This window comes from Mustela lutreola, chromosome 2 (genome assembly GCF_030435805.1).
Source record: "Mustela lutreola isolate mMusLut2 chromosome 2, mMusLut2.pri, whole genome shotgun sequence".
Classification (NCBI taxonomy): domain Eukaryota; kingdom Metazoa; phylum Chordata; class Mammalia; order Carnivora; family Mustelidae; genus Mustela; species Mustela lutreola.
This window is the reverse complement of record NC_081291.1, coordinates 4,405,428-4,430,037: the sequence shown is the minus strand read 5'-3', so window position 1 is coordinate 4,430,037 and position 24,610 is coordinate 4,405,428. Positions and strand designations below refer to the sequence as shown.

At 48.9% G+C, this 24,610-nt stretch overlaps 1 protein-coding gene across 1 annotated transcript; it reads left to right on the top strand.

The window, feature by feature from the left end:
* Positions 1–323: 323 nt before the first annotated feature.
* Positions 324–18,011, top strand: ACER1 (alkaline ceramidase 1). Its single transcript, XM_059165119.1, has 6 exons — positions 324–416; positions 12,349–12,463; positions 12,548–12,689; positions 13,482–13,619; positions 16,247–16,384; positions 16,663–18,011. Exons 1-6 carry the CDS (start codon positions 324–326, stop codon positions 16,826–16,828), a joined length of 792 nt encoding a protein of 263 aa, XP_059021102.1. The 3' UTR covers positions 16,829–18,011.
* Positions 18,012–24,610: the final 6,599 nt, after the last annotated feature.

The window sequence follows — 24,610 nt, the reverse complement described above, 5'->3', positions numbered from 1 at the left end:
ATTACTGTTCTAATACCAGCCCCCCTAGCCCCCACTCCTAGTGGGTAGGGATGGGAGGCACACGTCTTGCCCACGCCCCCTCCCCCCTCCGCCCTCCCTGGATGGTGCCAGCCCCTCCACTTATGCCCAGGGCGGCCGCCACCGCACAGCGAGGCTACCCTGGTGCGACGGGGGAGTGGTTCGGCAGGTTTTTCCTCTCAGTCTGCCTGCCTGCCGTGGGGCAACCAGCTGTCCTCTGCCTGTCTCACCTGGGCTGGGCTGTTCTAGGCTCTCATGCTCCTCTCTGCCAGACTGAGCCAGTGGGCAGCGGGCGCTGCGTCAGGATGCCCAGCATCTTCGCCTACCAGAGCTCCGAGGTGGACTGGTGTGAGAGTAACTTTCAGCACTCGGAGCTGGTGGCCGAGTTCTACAACACGGTGAGGTCCGGGTGGGAGGGCAGGGGGTGACAATCGTGACAGACCGGGGCTCCGACCTGGCGCCTCCGCATCGCCGCTGGGGAATCCTGCTGGAGGACTCACCCCTCTGCGCCTTGGCGCATCGGCTAGGTGAGGGGTGCTAGCTTTCATTCATTCGTCTGCGTTTGGCATCAGGCTCTGTGAAAGGTTTTGGAAAGGCAACCGTGACCAGGAAAACAGCCAGTCTCCCCCCCACCTCCCCCGCCCCCCCGCCCCGCCGGAGCAGAAGACACAGATGTGACTCCAGACATTCACAACCCAGGAGGATGGTGCTGTAATGGGAGTTGCACGGGCAGCCTTGGGGAACGGGGAGGGTAGAGGTGTGATGTGAGAGCCCACTGGGGGGGTGGATCACGAAGGGCTTCCAGGAGGAGGTGACTGTGTCGAGTTTGTTTTCAGCTGTACTCCCAGCCTAGGTTGACCAACTCCTTCCAGTTTGCTGGGCACTGTCCTGGTTTTAGAGTTGAAAGTCCCGTGTCCTGGGGACCCCTCAGTTCTGGGCATACCGGCACCGTGGGTCATCATTCCCCTAGCCCTTGCCATGAGGCCTTGTTGGAAGGGCTCAAAATGCCTAAATGGCAGAGGCATTTCAGCAAAGCTTAGAAGACGCAAAGCAGCCAAAGCTGCATGTGGGCTGTGTTACTACCCCCGTGTGTGGTGCTGGGGAGATTGCCATGGGTAAGGCGGGTTGCCCACCTTCCTGGAGCCACTGGCATGGGGGGTGATGCGGGCTGTGGGCTTTGCTCCGTACCTTGCACATAGTGAGGGTGCTTAGTCCACAGTGAGTGAGGCCAGCACCCCTCTATTGAGTGCTTCTGCGGGGCAGGCGTTGTGCTAAATATTCCAGAGGAAAAATCGCAGTTTAATCTTCACAGTGACTTTGGGAATTAGGCACAGTGTATATTACATAAAGTTAATCCTATTGTCCGGGTGAGGAAATGGTCTTCAGGGAGGCTGAAAGATTTATACCAAGGGTCATGCTGGCACTCAGAGCTAGGATTTGAACCTGGTGGTTCCAGGAGATTCTTTTTGGGGGAAGGGGAGAGGGAAATCAGTCCTGGGATGTCCTGGTTGCTTTTGCCTTGTTTGGCCCAGAGCCAGGAGGTGGGAGTTTAAGATTCAGGGGTTCCCCATCGTTTCTCGAACCTTGTTTCTCCTGGGCAGAAATACGGCCTCTGGTCCTACGTACCCTCACCTGACCCATGGGAGGGGGGCTGACGGTGCTGAACTCCCAGGCGGAGAAGAGGTTGGAGGTTCTAGGAGTCTTCTTTCTGGATCCCCTGGAAGCCCACCCCGAGGCAGGAGTCCCCACAAAAGGCACCGAGAGAGGGCTGACCTGGGGCTGGGCTGAGCCTCGAGTCTCGCTATGCTTGACAATGGAAAGCGCTCCTCTGTTCAGGCTTCCTTTAGCCTGTCTCCAAATGCAGCAAATGGAGGGTCTGGCAGACTAGCAGACACCCTCTGAGGCTACAGGAGACATGGTCGTGACACATGCAAGGCTTCAACCCCATCATCTCCCTGTACCTGCATTTCCAGATACTTATCAAAGAGAAACAGAAGTTTCGCAAAATAGTAGTTATCTTTCCCTGGTGTGAACACACTTGGACATATCCTCTCCTATTGAAAAGGCACTTGCAAAACAGACCAGGGCACAAGGAATTGGATCCAAGGTATGTTATAAAGGGTGTCCCCAAGATTTTCTCTTTCCAGACACTTCTGAGTATCCCAACCGATCATCCGAGCTAATAAATAGCGTTGAGGAGTTGGCAAACGTTTGCTGCAAAGGCCAGATATTAACGATTTTTGGCTTTTGGGGCTGTACAGTCTGTATGGAAATGACTCAGCTCTACCCTTATACCTGGAAAGCAGCCACAGATAGTATGTAATAAGCAAATGAGGGTGGCCATGTGCCAATAAAACTTTATTTATGGACACCGAAGCCCGCATTTTGTGTAACTTTCACACGTCACAAGATATCATTCTTCTTTCAAATTTTCAACCATTTAAAATGGTAAATGTCGCTGTTGGCTCATAAGCCATACAGAGCAGGACAGTGGGAGGATCTGGCACAGGGCCAGAGTTTGCCAGCTTCTGATATTGTATTTATAATAATCAGCCCCACAGAAAACAATGAGATCTTTCCCTTTTGGCCTCCTCAAATCAGTAATTAAAAATGGATTCATTCTGTAGTGAATGGGCACTACGACTGGGCACTCGTATTTTGCGGCTTCCTGCGGGCAGTCTGCCAAGTTGCGGGGCGTTCTGGATTCACGAACAGCGCCCCCTCCCCTTCCACTCCATCACTGTACCTCCAGGAACTCGCATCAGAGAGACAATCCCAATAGAAAACAAAATTTATATATAAAGTGCCGTCTGAGTCATCTTTAATGGCCATCAGTAGTGGAATACATAAAAAGGAAGCCATAACATTTCCACCAGCCTGTGTAGGGCTGAACACATTCTGGGCAAATACTGTGCAGCTTTTTTAAAGGCACGTTTTGGATCCAGGTATGTAAATGAAGACAAAATATGTAGCAAGAATTTTCTTTTTTTTTAAATTTATTTATTTGACAGAGATCATAAGCAGGCAGAGAGAGAGGAGCAGGCTCCCCGCTGAGCGAAGAGCCCGACATGGGGCTCGATCCCAGGACCCTGAGATCATGACCCGAGCTGAAGGCAGTGGCTTAACCCACTGAGCCACCCAGGCGCCCCCGTAGCAAGAATTTTCTTTAAAAAATCGGTTCATGTTGATCTCCTCATGACCCACCTAGGAGTCAGCTCACTCTGCAGAGACTTTCACTTTCACAATGCCCTGCTTGCAAGATTTGCCTTCTGGGGTGGGGGGAGGCAGAGCCCAGCACCGCCCCATCAGGGTTTAGAAGGCAGCCCTCGAGGACTCCGCCCAGGTGTTGACCAATTTCATCGAGGAGGGCAACTTGAGGAGTTGGGTTTTGAAAGACGAACAGGAGCTTGCCTGGTAGCATAAGAGTCGAGGAAAAGGGATAAAGAGAAAAATGAGTCTTGGAAGGAAAAGAGCCTGCACAGTTTGGGAAAGGGAAGCATGTTCCTGTGGCTAGAGTGATGAGGAGAGATATAGCTGAACGAGTTTGGAGTGCTGAGTGGGAGTGTTCCAAATATATCCTGTATTTCCTGATGGACTCATTGGGCTCATTCATTCATTCAACCTCACTGTTATGAACCAACCTGAGCTGATTGATCCTGGGGTCCTGGAGAGGCTCCGTGCTCCCCAGATAAGGAAGGGTTCAGAAATAGATCTGACCAGGCCCGTGGTTAGCTTGTGGCAGAGGGAGGGCAAAGGGACCAGAATGGGCCGTGGGGAGCCACGGGGACGACCTAGGGAGCCTCCGCTCGCTGAATGGGGTGGGAAACTCAATGCTTAAAGCATGAGTCAATGTTCTCTCAGGGATATGGAGCCAATGGACCAGCATAAGCCAAGATCTTGGGGTGAAAGAGAAGAGCAGACCAAGGAACCGTTGGTGGCTCGAAGCCAGAGCCCTGGTTGCCCACAAAGGAGGAAGTGAGAGCAGAGAGACAGGTGGAGGAGGTTTCCAGGGGCCACGTGGAGAATGCCTGGCAGAGGAACGTGAGATCCGTGGTGAGGGCACCGGGGAGCCACGAGTGACTTTTGGACAGCAAAGAGTCAATAACGTGGGCTGCAGCCGAGGCGCCTGGTTGCTTTCATAGATGGCCCTGGAGAGCCAGGAGGGCACATCCAACAGGAACAGAGGTCAAGGACGTGCGAGGGCCTGGGTCAGGCGGGGTGGAGGAGAGGTCAAGGTGTGGGCTGCTCCAGTTTTTGCTTCTGCTGGCGTTGGCCTGCTGGCCTCCAGGTGTGGCCTCCTTCTGGGCTGCTGACAGCTCAGGAGGGTTTCCAGCAGTGGAGGAAGACGTGTCAAGGCCCCCTGCTTCTGAGAGACAGCTGAGCTGTGCTGCTGAATTTCTTTCCTGGGGTCTTGCCAAAACTTCAGAAGCTCTGGGTCTCATCCTCTCCAGAAAGCTCCCTCTTGGATGCTTGGATACAGAACCAAGGGGTGACGTGTCGGGAGCGGGAAATGGCATGGGCACAGGTGCAGCGGTGGGCGTAGTCTGCAGAAGGGGTATGATAGAAGGGGCAGAGAGGTCAGAGTGGGGAGGTCGTGCAAGGGGGTGTAGTTTGCAACGCCCGTACTTCCCACAGCCTCCCCACGTCCTTCCGCCGCTGAGCATTCCCGTTGCTGGCCTCTGCGGTGGGGGGGTTGCTGTCCCTCTCTACCTTGACTGCTGTGTGATGCAGGGGGAGAACCTCCCCTCTCTGAGCCCCTGGCTGTGAGTAGCAGGTCCCATGAGTTCTAAAACCATACCTCTCTCTTCAGCCTTCCTTCTCATCAAATTCACGGCAAAAGCAATTGTTCCGGCCCCCCCAGCCCCTGAAAATGAGGAGGGAAGACCCTATTCATTGAATAATTTCACACCCCAGAGACCGTGCCTATGACACTTCCTGGCCCAGACCCCATAGGTCCCTCTGGACCTCTTTCCTCCTTCAGAAAAAGCCTGCTGGGGATGACAGAGGGGTCCAATTTGGAGAGATAAGGACCCCTTCATTTTGCTTATGACTCAACAAGAATTGACTGAGTCAGGGACTGTCTTGGGCTCTGGTGACCCAAGCAAACGAAAACCTCTGCCGGTGCCGGTGTCCTGGGCGATGGAGGAGACAGACAAAAAACAGAAGTCAGAAGTACAGCATGCTGGTGGGACAGGGAAGAAAGACTCATTCGTTCTTACGTCCATTCATTTATTTACTCAGCAAATATTGACTGAGTACTCACTCAGAAAGGGAACAACTGTGAGGTGCTAACATGACCAACCCACAGACCGTAGGGAGGATGAAACAGCTCCTGGGCATCCCAAACGTCCATCATGGAGGAATGGGTAGGCACGCTGTCCTTCATCCACACAGCAGACTACTACTCAGCCGTAAACAGGAGGGGAGCGCTACACGCTACATCCTAGACGAACCTTGGCAACACGGTACCAGTCATAGACGGCCACACGCTGTGTGATTCCATCCATAAGAAACGCCCAGAAGAGTCAAATCTGTAGAGATAAGAAGCAGATGCGTGGTTGCCCAGAGCTGGGGGGAGTGGGGGTGGGGAGTGACTGCTTATGGGAACAGGGTTTCATTTTGGGGGTGATGAGAATGTTCTGGAATTAAATAGCAGTGATGGTTGTACAACGGCGTGAGGAGTCGATTGAAACCCATTCACTTGCACACTTTGAAAGAGTGAATTTGACTGTATGTGATTTATTTATCAATTTAAAAAACAAATTAAAAAAAGCACCTTCATGTTCTTGATGTATCCCAAGCACAAAATAAACAAAACTACTACTATTGGAAGCAAATGTAGCACAGAGATGCGAAAGTGTTTATGTATAAATTTTTTTTTTTTTTAACAAATAGCGCTTCTTGTAACCCTCCTAGCAATTTTAGGAAGTAGGCACTCTTATTCTCCCCATTTTTACAAATGGGGAATAAAGGCTCAGAGAGTTTGTGCTTCCTCCCCCGGGTTGCACAGCATGTAGATCACAAGTGCACAGAGGCTGTGTATGACGGAAGTGCCGGAGTTAAAGCCTGGGCCCCCTGGTCCCAGAGCCTCTCACTTAATTAACCACAGCATTGTGAGGCCATTCAGTTACTGGGTGATTAACAATTAATTATGTGTGTTTTAATTCATGCAAGCAAGTCCTGCTTGGGGAGGGTCTTCGGCTGGTGCTCCAGCCCCACGCTCCGGGCCCTGCACCAGCGTTCTTGCGCACGTGTCGGGGGGGACGTGAGGGGGTCCTCGACAGGTGACAGAGCTGGGTGTGCGTGGTGGCAGTTCGAGCTTCGGCGGTGGGGAGAAAGCACTCGGGGGCGTTTGGTGATGTTCCCTTGATTTGATTGACTTGACAGATTTTTCTTGAGCGCCCAATGCCTGCCCAGCGAGGTGGGTACTGGGGACACAGCCAGGGACAAAATAGGTGTGTATCGTCCTCACGGAGGTCACCGCCCAGTGAGCAGGACAGGGACAACAAAGGAGTCAAGAATGAACCCATGGAATGCGCAAGCGACGGAGTGGGCGGGCATGGGGGCAGCTCCGGGCCAGGGGAGATGAGAAAGCGGCTCCCTCTCTGCCTTTCCCCAAAGCTGAAATGGGCCGTCGATTCAGTCAGTCTGCCTCCCTCCTTTCTCTTCTCTGTTCCTTCCTCCCTCCCTTGCCGCCTAACCTTCTCTCTCTCTCTCAATCCTTTTCTTCTTCCAGACCTCAGGTACCCAGCCACCCAGCCACATCCATTCACCAGACACGCTGCTGGGTACTGGTGATCAAAAAAGCAAATTATTCCAGAACAGCAGCAGCCCTGGTTTTCACAGTCGGTAGAGCAGCTGCGGCAGACACACACGGGTGCATTGCGAACATGTATTCTCCGCGTGCCTTGTTCCCTACCAAAATTCACTGAGCACCTACTGTGTGCCAGACTTGGCTCTAGACACTGGAGTTTCACAGCGGTGAGCGAAACTCTCCGGCCCCGTAGCACTTGGTTCTCTCATCCTTATGGTGATGCTTGGCATTAGAGGAGGAAAATGCGGCACAGAATGCCCCCCAAACCCTGACTGCATAGACCTGGGAAGGCAGTCTTTGTTTTGGGGTGCTGCTAGGTCTTTGAGCAGCATGGTAGATACTGAAGGAATGGTTAGTAAGCAAATGGATGGACGGACAGACGGATGGAGGTGAAGGTACCTGCTGGGGCTGGGACCTAGAGAGTCCGGCTCATGATCCTGGGCCAGCACCTCTCTGTCCTGGAAGAGTCTAGGTGGAGCCGCTGGTTGGGAAAGGTGGGGGCCCAGCCCCAGAGGCAGGGAGGGAGGCCCCGGTAGGGGGCGGTGTCTGATGCTATCTTTGGAGCCAGCTGGAGCTCGTTAGTCAGAGGCTCTGCCCTCATTCTGCACACTCAGGGGCGTTAGCAAAAACTTCTGTCTTCGTTCTGCTGGCCCCTGAGCTTGGAGCAACTAAACCAAGGATAAGCCTGTGACCCTTATCTCCCACACCACCACCACCGGCAGTAACCCTTGCTATTTGTTGAACTGTAAACACATCCCTGGCAAGGGAGTCTTTCGATGCCTGGCCTCGTGCATGGCCCTCGACAGCCTCTATGCTACCCATCATTGTTCTCTGCCATTTTGCTGGTGCAGGAAATGGAGACCCAGAGACACCAGGCCACATGGCCAGGGAGCAGGAAAGCCTTCTTTTAACCATTGTTACCTGTCTACTCCTCTCTGTCTTTTAAGGCAGAGGGTAAAAGCAAACTTTGGTGTTCCCCAGGGCTGTGCAACCTCAGAGAAGTCACTCTGCCTCTCTGAGATCCGTTGTCAAATAAGAACTAGAAAGTTAGACCTCGTGGGGGGAGATGTGCACGAGGATTGAAAGCAATGTCTATAAAATCATGTGGTCCAAAGATAAGGAAGTGACAGTCGTAACACCTTCCATCCAGAACTTTCCAGGTACAACCCCTTCTGCCAAGTGTTTTCATGTGAGTGGCTGGTGAACCACAGAAACCTGCTTGGAGGTCCAGTCAGCAGGAAACATTTATTGAGCACCTACTATACCCAGTTACCCAGTTCCTGAGATTACAGTGGAGAACAGGGAAGACACAGTGCCTGTTCCCAAAGCCGGCTTTAGTGCGAGAGTGAGGCAATTTCAGAACAGCTGGGGAAGTGTTAGGATAGAGGGCCAGGGCCCAAACGATCACCCAACCCTGCCTTGTGGGATTGGGAAGGCTTTATCAAAAGGCGATGCCCAGGGGAAAGACCGAGTAGTAGTTGACCTGGCAAAGAGGGTTAAGTGGGGACAAAGACTGTTCCAGGCAGTGGGAACAGCCTCTGCCAACTTCTGGAGGTTAAGGGGTGAGAGCAAGTATGGCTCATTTGGGGGAACTGAGCTGTCCCTTCCACCTGGATGATAAAGTTGAAGGTGGAGAGAGGTGGTTATGGAGGGAGTTCACAAGCCAGGTTTAAGAGTTTGCATTTTATTTATGGGAGTCACAGACGTGTTTTAAATGGAGGGTTTAGAGTTTGGGGAACTGGTTGGCTCAGTATCTTCTGCCATACTTGATACGCCCAAGGACTGGCGTTTGTTTGAAGGCAGAGGGAACATCTGATTTGGGATTTTGCCCATTTGGTATCCATGGCACCGTCTTCCCTATGAAAACCAAATGCCCCTTTCCTTCTGGTTATTTTCTCAGTAGGATGGTCAATCAAGGTGCCCACCCCAACCTCTGGCCGAGGGTGGGCTGTGGCCCAGGCAGCATATCCTCCATTTGAGATGTATCTTGGGCCTGGATATAACAACTGAACATAATTTTTCCCCCATTCATGCCCAAAGTTGCTCCCTGAAGAGACTGTCCACTCAAGCCTCAGAGCTGTTCTGGTTTCTGGCTTTCCTTGTTTTCTGCAATTCTTTGGATTAATGAGCTCCCCACAATAAATGACTGAATTGACAAACAAGTTAAATAAGTAATTACGTACACATTTTTATATTTATGGTATAAGTTTGTTTTCTGTTGCCTGCTACCCAAGAACCCTAACTCATACACCAATGGTGATGATTTTGCTGGATTCAAGCATTAGAAAGCTAGCTTAAGCAAAAACAAAACAAGACAAAAACAAACAAACAAAAAAAAAACCCCAAACCAAACAGGAAGAATGCATTAGATAGGTACTGGGGAATCTTAGAAAATGGAGAGATGAGTTGCTTGGGAGGGCTGGGGTCCACGGCAGGTCTGGAGGATTTAGCACAAGACAGATACAACCCTTGGGTATCTGCTTGTATTCTCAGCCTTGTCTGTTTGTGGTGACAAAATGGTTGCCATGTCTTAAACATCAGGACAATATCTTAAGACATTAGAGAGTTGACAATGGTGCAACTCAATTCTGGTGACTCCCAGGCTCTGTATCTGTTCCAGGTTTCAAATTCCCAGGAAAATCTGATTGGCACAGTTTGGGATAGGTGTCTGCTCCAGTGGGGTTGGGTGTTAGGATGCAGACACAGCGTGCATGTTCTCAGGTAGCCATTGGGAACAGGTAGATGTGTTTGACATCGCCCATTGGTGGGCATCAGACACATTGGTGTGGAAAGCAAGGACATCGGTGGGATCGTGGGCTGCAAAACCAGCTTGCCAAGGGTCCTCAAATTGTGGGACCAGCCCTTGAGCTGGTTCACCATCACCCAAGGAAAGCCACGGGCTTCCCTAGAATCAGAAGGGCTCCTGCCTTGGGACCTTGTCTTGGTGCCCAAGACCTAGGGTCCTAGATGGTGACCTTGTATTAGGTAAATGGTTTCCCCACACTCGCCTCTGTGCTCTGTGTTCTCCTTTTTTACTGAAGTGTAGTTGACATGGAATATTACACTAGTTTCGGGGTGCGCCATGGTGATTTGACAATCACATACATTACACAGCGCTCACCACGGTAAGTGTAGTTACCACCTGTCACAATGAAATGTTATAATGTTATTGACTACACTCCCTATGTTGTGCTTTTCACCCCCATGACTTATTGATTTCATAACCGGAAGTTACACCTCTTCACCCATTTTGCCCATCCCCCACACCTTCCCCTATTTATGAGTCTGTTCTGGTTTTTGTTTGTTTGTTCACTGGTTTTGTCTTTTAGACTCCACGTATAAGTGAAATCATATGGTGTTTGTCTCTCTCTGACCTACTTCAGTTGGCGTAACACCCTCTAGGTCCCTTCATATTGTCATAAATGGCAAGATTTCTGCCTTTTGTGGCTGAGTACTGTTCCACTATACACCACGTCTCCTCCTCCTCCTCCTTCTACTTCTTCTTCAAAAAGATTTTATTGATTTATTTGACAGAGAGAGACACAGGGAGAGAGGGAACACAAGCAGGGGGAGTGCGAAAGGGAATAGCGGGCCTCCCACACACAGGGAGCCCGATGCAGGGCTCGATCCCACAACCCTGGGACCATGACCTGAGCCAAAGGTAGATGCTTAAGGGCTGAGCCACCCAGGCGCCCCTACACCATGTCTTCTTTAGTCATTCATGTATCAGGGACCCCCGGTTGCTTCCATATCTTGGCTAGTATAAATAAAGCTGTAATAGGGGTGCATATATCCTTACAGATTAGTGTTTTTGTTTTTTTTGGGGGGGTGGGGAGTCCGTGCCCAGCAGCAGAATCACTGGATCCTATGGCATTTCTATTTTTAATCGTTTAGGAACCTCTACCATGGCTACACCAACTTGCATTCCCACCGACAGCGCACGAGGGTTTCCCCTTCTCCTCAGTCTTACCCAACACTTGTTATTTTGTCGTCTTCTTTTTTTTTTTTTTTCTTCAATAATAGCCATTCTGACTGGTGTGAGGTGATCGCTCCCTGTGGTTTTGACTTGCATTTCCTTGAGCTCTCTGTTTTTGAGTCGGCACCCCTTCAGACTCGGTTTCTGAGAATAACGGAGCACCCTGGCGAACAGGGTGCTATTTCTTCACTTTCTAAGATTGGATGAAGGTGATGGAGGAGACATTTACAAGGGGAAGAGTTTATTGGGGGAAAGAAGGTTGTAATTGAGTGAGCAAGCAGCTGACCTCAAGCTGACTGGGAGAACACTAGTTTCTGAGCTTTTGTGAGAGACTTACTATGGTCCGGACATCTCTGGGGGTGGGGGGAGCTTTGAGGGGGCACTGAAGTCCTATAGCAGCAGTCAGGGACTCTGAACCCTTGAAATTCTGGTACACATGTTCTTGTCACCTTAATCATACTCATGGACTGCTGAGGTCTGGGGGTCTTTGGGTCAAGAACATGAAGAGGCAAGTGGCATTACACATATGTCACAAATGCAGATATGGTAGGTTAGAGCATTGAATTAACTCGTCACCATCCGTGATGGGGGAGCATGGATCCAATCCCATGTCACTCGGATCCAGAAGTCCAGTAACTAGGATGCTTTGGTTTCAAATGAAACGGCCCACTAAAAACAGCTTAAAAAGACAAGATCATATCTTCTCATCTTTTGAAATGTAAGTCTAGAGGTAGATGGTAGAGGTAGAAGTAGAGGTAGAGGTAGAGGTAGAAGTCTAGAGCTAGAGGTTCTGGAAAGTTAACTCAGCAGCTCAACATTACCACGCTACAGCTCTGCAGTTCATGGAGCAGTGATTCTTGAAATGCTGTCTGTGGATACTGTGGGCTCTTTGAAGCCTTTCAGAGGTTCCTTGAGGTGAAAATTATTTTCATAATAATACAAAGATTTTGTCTGCCTTTCTCGCTCTAATTGTCTCACCAGGATACAATGGAATCTTCTAGTGGTTTTGTGATGAGTGATGACGTCATCCCTCAGATGACCAAGGGAACATGTCCTTGTGTAGTCCTGGATTTCTAAAATTTCTCAGTAATACAGTCAATCTGGATAAATGTAGCTCACATTTTTAAAAAAAAGTAATTATTCATTTGCATTTCTATCCCATTGCTCAGACCAGGTCACAAGAGCACAGTGAGTGGCAAGGAAGGCTGGGAAGTGTAGTCTTTAGTTGTGTAGCTGTGTCTAAAACTTGGGGGGATCCTATTTCTACAAGTAAAAGGGGGCAGATGGGTGCAGAAGGTTAGTAGATAGTCTGCCACACTCACTGAATGAATGAATGAGTGAATGAATGAGTGAACTGATAGAATAGGAGATGGAGTAATTAATCTACTGATGACGGTTGACAAGAGTGACAAACTCTGGGTTGATTAATTGCCTGAAAGGGTTTAGGTGACCAATGGGCCAACTTAGGGTTGGACATAGGGGCAGCCCTCCTCTGCCTGTGATTCTGATAACCCCCTCCCCATGTCTTCCTCTTTTCCAGTTCAGCAATGTCACCTTCCTCATCTTTGGGCCTCTCATGATGTTTCTGATGCACCCCTACGCCCAGAAACGCTCCCGCTATGTTTATATCACCTGTGTCCTCTTCATGGTCGTAGGTAGGTGGGGGGGGGTCTATGACCGTGGGGTGGTAGGGCTGGGGGACCACCCCCTTGACCACCTACCTTTGTCTCTTGCTCCAGGCCTGTTCTCCATGTACTTCCACATGACGCTTAGCTTCCTGGGCCAGCTGCTGGATGAGATCGCTATCCTGTGGCTGCTGGCCAGTGGCTACAGCATATGGATGCCCCGCTGCTACTTTCCCACTTTCCTAGGAGAGAACAGGTGGGGCGGTGGCTGGTCCTCTGTTGATCCCACCAGAGCCCATCTAGGCTCCTGGGTCCACTCCCCAAGCTCACTTGAGGTCCTTGGAATCCCTCCCTTGATCACCCCAGGACTTTCTCCTGACCCTACCTGACTTAACCGGCCTCCAGGGACTCCTCCATTGAGAGTACTTGGGACCCCCGGAAATCCTCTCCTGATCCTACCTGGATAGTCTGATACCTTCTCCAGAACCTGTTCGAAGCCAAGAGGGGGTCCCAGGAACCCATACTTAAGCAGGGACCTCTCTCCTGAGCCAATCCCTGGGATCCCTGGAACTCTCCTGGGTTTTTCCTGGGCCCCTCTCTTGACCTGAGACCCCTCTGAATCTCTCTCCTGACCCATATGACCTATCCGAGCTTTCTAGGACCCCTCTCTTGATAGGACCTCTATAATTCCTTCCTCCAACCTACCTGGCTCCTCTGAATCCCTTGACTGACCTCACCTGGACCCCGACACTCTCTGCTGACCTGACTAAGCCCCTTGGAGCCCCCCGAGACCCTCTCATCATCCTACCCACCCTACCCTTGGGCCCCCCTTCAGACCCTGCCTGAGCTCACCTTGTTTCATCAGACCCTTCTTGGAGCCCTTTGCTGAGCCCACCTGGGACCCTCAAGACTTTTCTCTAGTCCAGTTGGGCTCCCTGGAACCCCTTCCCTTCGCTCATCTACCTCTGCCACCAGATCTCCTGACCCTGCCTAAACCACCCAGGACACTCCCAGCTGCCATCTGACAGCTGCATCCTTCTTCCCCCAGGCCCCAGTTCATCTGCCTGGTCGTCATCACCACCGTGGTCAGCACCTTCCTGTCCTTCCTGAGGCCCGTGATCAACGCGTATGCCCTCAACAGCATTGCTGTGCATATCCTCTACATCGTGTTCCAGGAATACAAGAAGTGGGTGGTGGTTGCAGGTGCCTCCCTGGGGAGGTGGCTCCCATCCCCCTCCAAATACTTCCCTCACCCCACATTCTCACCAAGTCCCAGGGATGGAGTTCTCATTGACTCCAGGCTCAAGGGAGAGATGTCCCTTCCCCAAGATCATCCACTAACAAGGGACAGGTTTAGGGTTGGTACCTAAGGCTGAAACCCAAAACGTACAAACAAGCAGAGATTGTTGTACCATAAACCTCCGTGTACCAACTGCTGCTCCCAACAACCATCAGCATTTTGCCAACTTGCATTATACATTCTCCCTCAGATTCCATATATGGCACCCATTAACTTTTCAGGACTTAACTCTCCCAATAAAGAATTATTATTATTTTTAACCCATACTAGGACTTGGCAGAAAATGGGGTCATTTGAAGAGACCTGAATAAAAGGGTTATTTACAAAGGAGAGAGCAGGTGTAGGAAAATCACTAGGGATCATTTAGAACCATTGTGCTGATAAGAGTTGGATCCTATGCTCATCAGGAGACCTGATGGAGGAAGCAATGGGAGGGAGTGAATACAAGAGTATGGAAGAAGAGAGCCCTGTGAAGAGGGTCTCCTTAACAAGAACTGTCACCTCCAGTTGCTGGTGGCAACTAGCTTGAGCCAACCCCACATGGAGGAGGCCAGGAGAATAAATATTCTAACCATACACTCCTCATACCCTTTGGTTTCTTACTGGGATGCTTCATTGGCCAACCCATCTGGAAATCATTGGCCAACCCAATTGGAAGCCATTGGCTTAACCAACTGGAAACAATTGGCTAATCTAACTGGAAGCCCAAGAACAAAGGAGTCTCCAGCTTCAGTCCACACAGGTCAGCACCCTGCCTCCCCAGTGCACAGGGCAGAATGAAGAGAGGTAGAGAAGGATATAGAGGGACAGATGGAAGATAGGGAACACTCAGTGCTAATGAAGTAGACCATACCCAGATCACACCACTGTTGTCTCAGTTTCTCAAGATGTCGTCTTCCAACGAGTCTTGTTGAAATTGGGATGTGAACATAGTCTCTTAGGTTTTCTTCATGTTATAGCAGTCTCTCCCTCCCTCCCCTATCTTCGTGCCTCTGATTTGATAACAGAAACTCTATCGTTTGTCCTGTAGAACATTCTGGATTTGGCCATCTGCTTCCTGTGGTGTCTTTCATTGTCTGCCTGCCTGCCTTCCCTTCTTTTTTGTATTTCTTGCAAAATAATAGTTAGATCTAGATTTAGGTTTACATATTTTGAGGCCAGAATATTTCATGTGTGGTGCTGGGTGTTTCTTGTTCCATGCCATTAGGACCCCATAATGAGTGGTTGTTCCATGTTTAGTGCTTTTAAGGATCAATGGATTCAGATGGTGTCATCTTCTCACTTTATTGTAAAGTTTTCCACTGACTTTGCACCCAAGGATTTTAGCAGCCATTCAGGCTTGCATTTCCATCCATGGTTTCATTAGTGGTGGCAGGAGGGTGGTTTGCAGAACCTATTATTCCTTCTGCAATGATTATCCGGTGTTCTTCTGTCAAGAGGGACTTCCATTCATCCACCTGGAAATACAGTTTGCACAGGAAGGACAGGATGGATAGTTGATTCTTTCCCTTAATTGACCTATTTCCAGAGTAATGAGTTGGGGCCTTAGCCATCTTGAATAGAGACCAATGAAATTAAAAAAAAAAAAAGTATCATTATGAACGCATGGATGTTTATATCTCAGAAGTGTTTCAATCCAGTGCAGTCACTGGGCTATATTTTTAAGTTTTTATTAAGTAGTTACAGACTCGTGGCAAGTTACCAAAATAGTGGAGAGTCTTGGAAATGCTTCATCCAGCTCCCCCCAGCCTCTCCCGAAGGAGCATCCAATGTAACCACAGTACAACCTCAAAAGGAGGACATTGACAGTGGAACAATGCTGTTCACCAGACACCAGACTCTCAATTCAGATTTCATCTGTCCTTACCTATTATTCTTTTTTGATGTTCAGACCATCCCATTTTAGAGTAGGGAGCAGACCCTGTGCTTTTAAACATATGGGAGATATTACCTCATTAATCCCTGATATGTTCTTTCCTAAAGGATGCTGGGTCAGCTCTGCTGTCGGGGAAACAGATTCCGATCTTGAGTTGTCCCAAGATATGGCCTCCAGAGAACCTGCCCTCCCACACACAGACATGCCCGTAGCCACACAGACATGAATTCTCGGGCACTGACTCACAGGTGTTCGCACACTTGCAGCCCCAGACACAAACAGGGGAGGTCTTGTTGGTTAAGAAGTCTGCAGTCTGACAAACCTGGTTCAGGCCCCAGCTCTGCCACTTACTAGCCATGGAACCTTCGCTGGGGTTGGAGCACACCTTAATCTCACATACCTGCTTTCTCCTCTCCAAAATGAGAATAACAGCATTGTCGTGAGGGCTTAGTTTTTATCGGAAGAACTTGTGGAGCCCAGCAAATGTTAGCAATCATCACAAGTGAGGCCCCCTCCTTCTGGTATTCTTGGTCATTTCCTCCTCTCAGCATCTCTCCTTGGATGGAGGAATTTCCCATCAGCCCCTTCAGGCTCTGCGATCTGAGTCAGGCTCTAATCTCCCTCCCTTTCTCCCTAGAACCAGCAATAAGGAGCTTCGGCATATCATGGAGGTCTCCGTGGTTTTATGGGCTTTTGCACTGACCAGCTGGATCAGTGACCGCTTGCTTTGCAGCTTCTGGCAGCAGATCAATTTCTTTTACCTGCACAGCATCTGGTAAGCACCTGCCCTGGGGTATGGGGCACCAGAACCAGACAATCTTAGATGCCAGGGCTTGGAGCAGGAGCTTGGGGGCAGGAAGCAGAGGCACTGATACTGGGGAGGGGTGTGAGTGAGTGTAGGATCTGGTTGCAATTGAGGGTCTGATCCAGAATGTCCCTTTGGATGGTCAGGATCCATGAGAAGTGAGGAGAGGACCTAGGTGGGGACATCAAGCTAGCTCAGGGGCATGTCGGCATCTGGTGCCCTCACCGCCGTCTCCCTGCACCCCACAGGCATGTCCTCATCAGTATCACTTTTCCCTATGGCATGGTGACCATGGCCTTAGTGGACGCCAGGTATGAGATGCCAGGTCAAACCCTCAAAGTCCGCTACTGGCCTCGGGACACTTGGCCTGTGGGGCTCCCCTACGTGGAAGTCAGTGATGACAAGAGCTGCTGATGCCGGCCAGCTTCTCGACTACCCAAGCACCTGCCAACTCACCTGTGCCTGGAAGAGGGAGGCCTGGATCAGGAGTCCGAGAGATGCTCATGGTTCTTTCCTCTACCTCCCTTTCTCCGTCTTCCTTGTCCTGCATGGCCCCACCCCAAGACAGGGGACGGACTTCATGAGCCTTCTGCGCAGCAGTCTGATGACCCTGGGGGAGCTTCCCTCCACAACCTGCCCTTATTCTGTTTTATTTCCTCCTCTGTGTTCACTTTGTGAGGCTGGCCCACCAGGGGCTGGGGTTACCTGGAAGCCACTGGGAATGACTTCAGGCTGTGGCTTGGTGCTTGGGCAACTTCATAAATTGTGACCATCACCCCCAGACCCTTTGGACCTGTCTTTGGCCATGCACTGTCCCTGGTACTTGGGGGGCATCCCAGAGAACAGACATGATTTCCAATCACTTCATTCTGCACTCGCTCGTGAATGCAGAGACCTTGCAAACCCTCTCACACACATGCTCCTGCAGACCTCTGGGGCCATCTCACTGGTAGACAATGGAGTTACATGGAGGCCCAGAACGGGCCATCTGGCTGTTGTTGGGACATGGGTACCAGCAGAGGAACTGGGTGGCCTATATGGGCTTAAAATGAGAGGAGTCCAGGAGGATGATTTTTGTGGTAGGTAAGAATACAGGGCTTGGAGTCAGGCAGACCTATGCTTGAATCCTGCTCGACCATTTCCTAGTGGTATAATCTGGGGGAAGTGATTTTTCCTACCTTCGAAGCCTAAACACTTTGTCTGTAATATGACGATGTTTCTTCCTTCATGGGACTTCTGCATGGATAGAACAAGATCATGTATTAAAAGTGTTTAGCATGGAATCTGGAAAACATCCAACCATCCATCGCCTCGTTCTTGTATTCCTCCCATCTGTATTCGGCCATCCATTCATGTTCATTTATCCATCCAAATGGTTTAGTCATCCTTTCATTCGTCTGTGTTCCCACTCATTTGTTCATTCGTCTTTTCCACAAATATACATCAAGTTCCTGCTGAATGTCTGAGACCACCCGCTGGCAATACAAGGCAACAAAGACAGGCAATGTCCCTGCTCTAATGAGGAGACACGTGTTACACAAATAAAAAGACAGACAAGGCATTTCCAGACACTAATACGAGCTGTAAAAATGATAAAGCTGACCCAACCTCACAGCCTCCTCTTAGCCTCCTGACTATGGAGGCTACAGGTGGGTAGGAGATCTGGAGACGTCTTGTCTAATTGGAACCAGCCATGTGATCTTGGCAAGTCGCAGTCTCTATCAGGGACGCATTAGAGAACCATGATGGGGGGGAAGCAGCCCTTTCAACTGGTGCTCAGTGGGGAAGTGCAGTTTCCAGATGAACCCTCAACGACAAGAGACCAGCCGTACTGAGAGCTGGCTGGGCAAGAGCGTTCTGGGGAGAGGGAATGGCAGGTGTGAAACTCCCAGGGTGTGGATGAACTGGTGAGACAGAAAGAACCCTCTCCACCCCACCCGCAATGTTCAGTTAGCCAACGTATGGTACATCACTAGTTTTCGATGTAGCGGTCAGTGCTCAGAAAGAACACGCTCGTTGGTGCTTAGTAAATGAGGGAGAGTGTAGAGTAAGAGATTTGTAATCTGGGGGCCTGGGATAGGTTTAGGTATCCATGGACCACTTGACATTCTTTGCAAAAGAGGGTTGTCTGGGCATGTCACTGAGATCCCTGGAGTGTGTCACTCCAAACAGAGTAGAGGCTAGCCCATCGGCCTGCTGGAGAGATGGGGGAGATTGAAAGAGAAAGGCCACTCGTATTTATTGAGACACGTGCTGTATGTCCATGACACACATCATTGAACCTAATTCCCCTCCCACAACACTTCAGGTAGACATGAATATTGTCACTTCGTAGATGTGGCTCAAAGAGGGCAAGCAACTTACCCAGGACCACACAGCCTGGATTCGAACTGGGTCTGTCCTTCTCCCGAAGTTCCTTGCACCACAGTTAGTCAGCAATAACAGGTCCACTGTTTCCAATCCCTTTGAAGAACTGGAGGTTCTTCACCTCTGGCTCCAAGACAGATCATGCTAGGAAGGGGGGGGCAGAGAGGGAGGGAGTTTCTGCAAACTTACAAAATTGCCTGCAAAATATTGTCTTGGTGTTTTTGGTGGGGGAGAGGAGCTGTACCTCCAAGAGATTCTCTAAAGGGGCATTTGGCACCCTGGAAGTGAATAACCTTCATTCAAAAACCTTCTGATGGGGATAAGGACAGATAGAGAAGCACCTGCCTCTTGTCCCCCACCCCCACCACACCCATGCTTCTGTCCCTAAATACACAGCAATAATTTGTCTCCTGTGCCTGTCTCCTGGCCCCTGCTGACCCAACCTCACAGCCTCCTCTTAGCCTCCTGACTATGGAGGCTACAGGTGGGTAGGAGATCTGGAGACGTCTTGTCTAATTGGAACCAGCCATGTGATCTTGGCAAGTCCCAGTCTCTATCAGGGAGGACTCTTTGGGACAAAGAATAAAATGTTCAGCTCCAGCTGGCTGAAATGACAAATGCACCATCAGCAAGCATATATATTTTTGAAGTTAAGGATCCAGCTGCCCATATAGCTGGATCCAGGCTTCCAGTGATGTCACCAGGGGCAGTCTCCCTCTATTTCTGGTCTACCTCATGGGTGGGAGGCAGCTGCCAGCAGTGCTAGGCTTTAGATCCTTCCAAGTTGAAAAGTATATACCGGGGTGTCCGGGTGGCTCAGTCAGTCCTTTGGCTCAGGTCATGATCCCAGAGCCCTGGGATTGAGTCCCCTATCGAGCTCCCTGGGAGCTCTGGTAGTCCCAGAGGTAGTTGGGAGTCTGCCTCTACCCCCTTGCTCATGCTCTCTCTCCAAATAAACAAAATCTTTTTAAAAATGATTTTATTTATTTATTTGACAGACAGAGATCACAAGTAGGCAGAGAGGCAGGCAGAGAGAGAGGAGGAAGCAGCTCCCTGCTGAGCAGAGAGCCCGATGCGGGACTCGATCCCAGACCTTGGGATCATGACCTGAGCCGAAGGCAGAGGCTTTAACCCACTGAGCCACCCAGGTGCCCCTAAAATATTTTTTTTTAAAGAAAAGTATACACCAAAGCTCTAAGTGCACATGCTCAATGTCATTAGTCAGTAGGGAAATGTAAATCAAAGCCATGAGATGCCATTTCATATCTATGAAGTTGGTCATTAAAAAAAAAAAAGAAAAAGAAATGTAGGAGAGAATGCAGAGAAATTGGATCCCTTGTACATTGATAGAAACATAAATTGGTGAAACCACTGTTGAAAACAGTCTGGCCATCCCTCAAAAGTTAAGCACAGAAATTACTATACAACCGGGCAATTCCGCTCCTAGGGATATACCCAAAAGATTGAAGATATATATTCTAACAAATACTTGTACAAAAAATGTTCATAGAAGCACCATTTGATTACAGTCAAAGGGTGGAAAGCATATTAATGTCTATCAACAGGTGAACTGTTAAACAAATGTGGTGTCTCCATAAAATGGAATATTATTCTGCTATAATAAGGAGTGAGGCAGGGACTCAGGCTGCCATGTGGATGAATCCCGGACACACGATAGTCAGTAAGAGAGCCAGACACAAAAGATCACATGGTATGTGATCTCATTTATATGAAACACCGAGAACAGGCAGATCCACGGAGACAGAAAGTGGATTTGTGGATGCCAGGGGCTGAGAGGAGGGAACGGTGAGTGACAGCTAGTAGGGATGAGTTTCCTTTCCTTATGTCCTGGAACTGGTACAGGTAGCAGTTACAGAACATTGTGAATGTCCTAAATGCCACTGAATTGTACACTGTAATAGGGTTGGTGGTTAATTTTGTGTTATGTGAATTCGGGCACATAACATAAACTTTTATTGAAATTCAATAAAGCTCCCAGAGTCTCTCAGCTGGTCTTAGGTCATGGCCCATGCCATTAAACCGATTCCAGTAGCCACAGAGATGCAATCCTTTGATCAGCCAGGTTTGGATGTGTGTTTCCTCTTGGCAGAGGGGAGCGCCACTCTAACTGGGGTCTGAGAGGGGTGTGGGACAAGTAGGGGTTGGGAGTTGAAGTCCTCCCTCAAGCCTTGTGTCATGAGTTGACATTCTCCTGGAAGAGCTGCCATTTAAAAATTCATACAAAGTGGACTTACAGGTTCATACCGGCCCTGGGAGGAGTACCGGGATCAAGGATTGTTTCACAGAGGACAAGCCAGATGCCCAGTGTGCTGCCCTCTGGGGGTAATGCTTTGTTGCACATATTTTCCGTGGGCTCCCCAAAACTTTCATGGCTCCCTATTGCCGATGGGATAAGGGTCAATGGCTTCGGTGTGGCATTCAAGATCTGCTGTGAGTTGAAGGTAATCTAGGGTGGGACTCCAACTGGCCACTGGGCTCTGCTCCAGCGAGGTCATACTCAGTATTGCTATGTGTGGTTGTGTGTGCCTTTGTGGCTGGCAAGAAACTTGTAGGTACAGGGAACATGCTGGAGATCAGGAAGAGGATTCCCCCAAATTCTGATGGGCTGAACCGTCTACATTGGTGAAATGTAGGGGGGAGTAAAAGCCAAGCCCTCCCTGTGGGTGCAACTAAGCTGGACCACTAGGGGGCGATAGAGACCTAATGTAGTAGCCCTTCAGCCCCAGGGGGCAAGCTAGACTCCCTAGGTTCAAAATGATACTTTCTAGCTCTGGGAGGGACTTGGGCCACCACTTAGAGTCTCTCTGTGTATCAATTTTATTGTTTGTAACATTGAGATAACATGTATCGTGCATTTTGCCAGGGGCTCAAATTACTATTTATTTTATGTCTTTCTTTAAATCTACTCCCTTTGCTCACCCTGGTGTGTTTAAATAGGAAACATTGTGTCACTTTAAGAAGTCATTTCTTATAGATAAGAAACAACTAGAAAACTGGATACAGTAACAACAGAGAGTGTTATTAACCGCAGCTCAGTGATTCTGTATGCAGTCTGCACATTAGAATCTCCAGCTGAATGTAAACAAAATGTGTGTGTGTGTGTGTGTGTGTGTGTGTAGACGTAGGTTGCTCTCTTACTCCAGACGAATAAGACCAGAATCTCTGAAGGTGGGATTTTTTTTTTTTTTAAAGGCTCCCGTCACCGGTGTGTTTTTTTACAGATTATCAGGAGATTTCAAAGTCCAGGCACCAGATGTGATCACCTGTCCCAGGCTCTGAACTCTAGATCTGTTCTCTTGTCACTAAGATAGATTAGAGAGTGACAGGGAGGAGTTGAAGACACACGAGCACCAAGCCAAGACTTTTTCTTGAAGGAGTTAGAAAGACTGAAGAGAAATGAAAAGGAACCAATCTTCTATGTGATTCAGTATGATTTCATTTCATGAAACAACTGTTTACTGAACATCTACTTTGTGGCAGGCACTGTCCTTGGGATACATCAGTGACAAAGACCCCCGCTTTCTTGGAGTTTCCATTCCATCTAGGGGAAATAGACAAGAAACTTAATAAGTAAATATGTCTATATTACAAGGTGATTAGTGCTGTGGATAAAGGAAAAATTAGATCAGAGTCAGAAGAGTTGGAGAGCTATGGTTGGGGGGACAGAATAAGATGGGATGGCCAGGGTAGACCTCATTGAGAAGGTCCCTGGCTCTTGCCATATACTCACCATGGAACTTTGGAGTAATTCGCGCCCCTCTGCACCTCAGTTTCCTCACCTGTAAAATGGGGGCAACAACACCTACCTTCTGGTATTGTAATGATGAAATAAGATAATACCAGTTTGGACACAGCTGGTGTTGGCTATGACAGTGCCACCACTAATGAGAAAAAGGGGCAGCCCTCTGTTGACCTCCTGAAGGAAGGAATACAGTGGTTCTATTTTAGGCACAAGATGTATTTTTAAAAACTTTTGCTTTTTATTACAGAAATTTACACATACAGATATAAAGCATAAAAAATAGTTTGATGTATCCATCCCCTAGATTTAACAATGTATAACATTTGCTATTTTTCTATTTTGCATCTAATTTTAAATTAATACATTTAATTTTTTAAAAGATTTCTGTTTCTCTATTTATTTATTTATTTGACACACACAGAGAGGGGGAGTGCACGAGCAGGGGCAGTGGCAGGGAGAGAGAAAGGCAGGCTCCCCGCAAAGCAGGGATCCAGGACCCTAGGATCATGATGTGAGCCGAAGGCAGATGCTGAACCCAATGAGCCACCCAGGGGCCCCTCATTAAGGTATTTTGAAGGCAATATCCTTCTAAACCAATCCTATGCCTCTCTTTAAAAAAAAAAAAAAAAGACATTTTCCAACACTACCATAATCTTATTATTGCAACTAACCAAATGCATTTTCAAGTATCAGCTGTTACCATCCATAGTCATTCCTCCCCAGTGGACACAGCTTATTTGTTCAAAACCCAAGGTCCAGGGACAGACGCCCACATCGCAGTTCATTGTGAGGCTACCTCCTATGCCTCTGGGCAGTCACCTTTCCTCTCATTCCCTCCCATTGACGCAAGGAAGCCAGGGCTGTTGAGATCTTATTTTCTAGATTTGTCTGCCCATCTTCTCATGATCTCATCTTTCACGCTTCCCCTACATTCCTGGGTTTCTCCTGTGAACTGGCAGTTAGGCCATTAGGGGTGAGACCAGATTCAGGTTAAACTTTTTGGGCGAGAACTTTCTTTTTGGTGCCGTGGACTTCTCATCACCCCTAGCAGGAGCCCGTCATTCTGCTTGTCCCACTGCTTTGCTGCTAAGGGTGGTCACCGAACCAAGGTGGTGACAGCGTGATGTCTTCCATGGTAAAGCTACTTGTTTCCTCTTTGTATTTAGCAAGTGATCTGAGGGCAGATCTTTGGTGAACATGAGACTTTCCAGTCCCCTGTAACCTTTCAGGGAATGGTTTCAGCCTCCATGGATAACTCTTGCCCACAATGGTTTTTTCATGAGTGGTTTCAAAATAGTGATTTTTTTTTTCTATCATCCTTTTAGCATTATCAGCAGGTGTTTTTCTGTGCAAAGGGCTTTCCCTCATCAACTGGGCTGCTTTCATGCTGCAAAGGCATGGTAAGCAAGGCCTTGATGTGGTTGTCACTTTTGAAAGTAATGAATGAGCTACGGTGTTGTTCTGATATTATTATGGAATCGTGGATATTTATATGTTCATGGTGTCAAGAAATCCATTAATTTTTTTAATGTGGTAAAAATATACATAACAAAGTTTATGATTGCAACCATTTTAAGTGCACAGCTCAGTGGTGTGACACACACTTACACTGTGGTCCAGCCATGCTCATCATCCGTCTCTAGAACTTTCCATCTCTCCTGAACTGAAACTCTGACCCAGGAAACACTAACTCCACACCCCCTGCCCCACCTCTGGCTCCCACCATGTCCTCTCTCTCTCTCTCTCTGTGGAGAGGACTCCTCTAGGGACCTTCTGTGAGGGGAATCAGGTGAGATTTGTCCTTCTGTGTCTGGCTTATTTCACTGAGCATAATGTCCTCCGTGTTTTAAGACTAAATCATATTTCATTGCATGGATGGATCCCATTTTGCTTGTCCATTCAACTGCTGATTGACATCTGGGTTGTTTCCCCGTTATTCTTCCCAATTCTTAAAGGGTTGTGCTTGATTTAGTGGGAGCCCTGGAATATAGTTTTGAAAACCCCCAACAGTTCAAAATTTAACTTAAAGAGAATTTCCCAGATGAGTAAGGGGGCGGTGGTTGAGT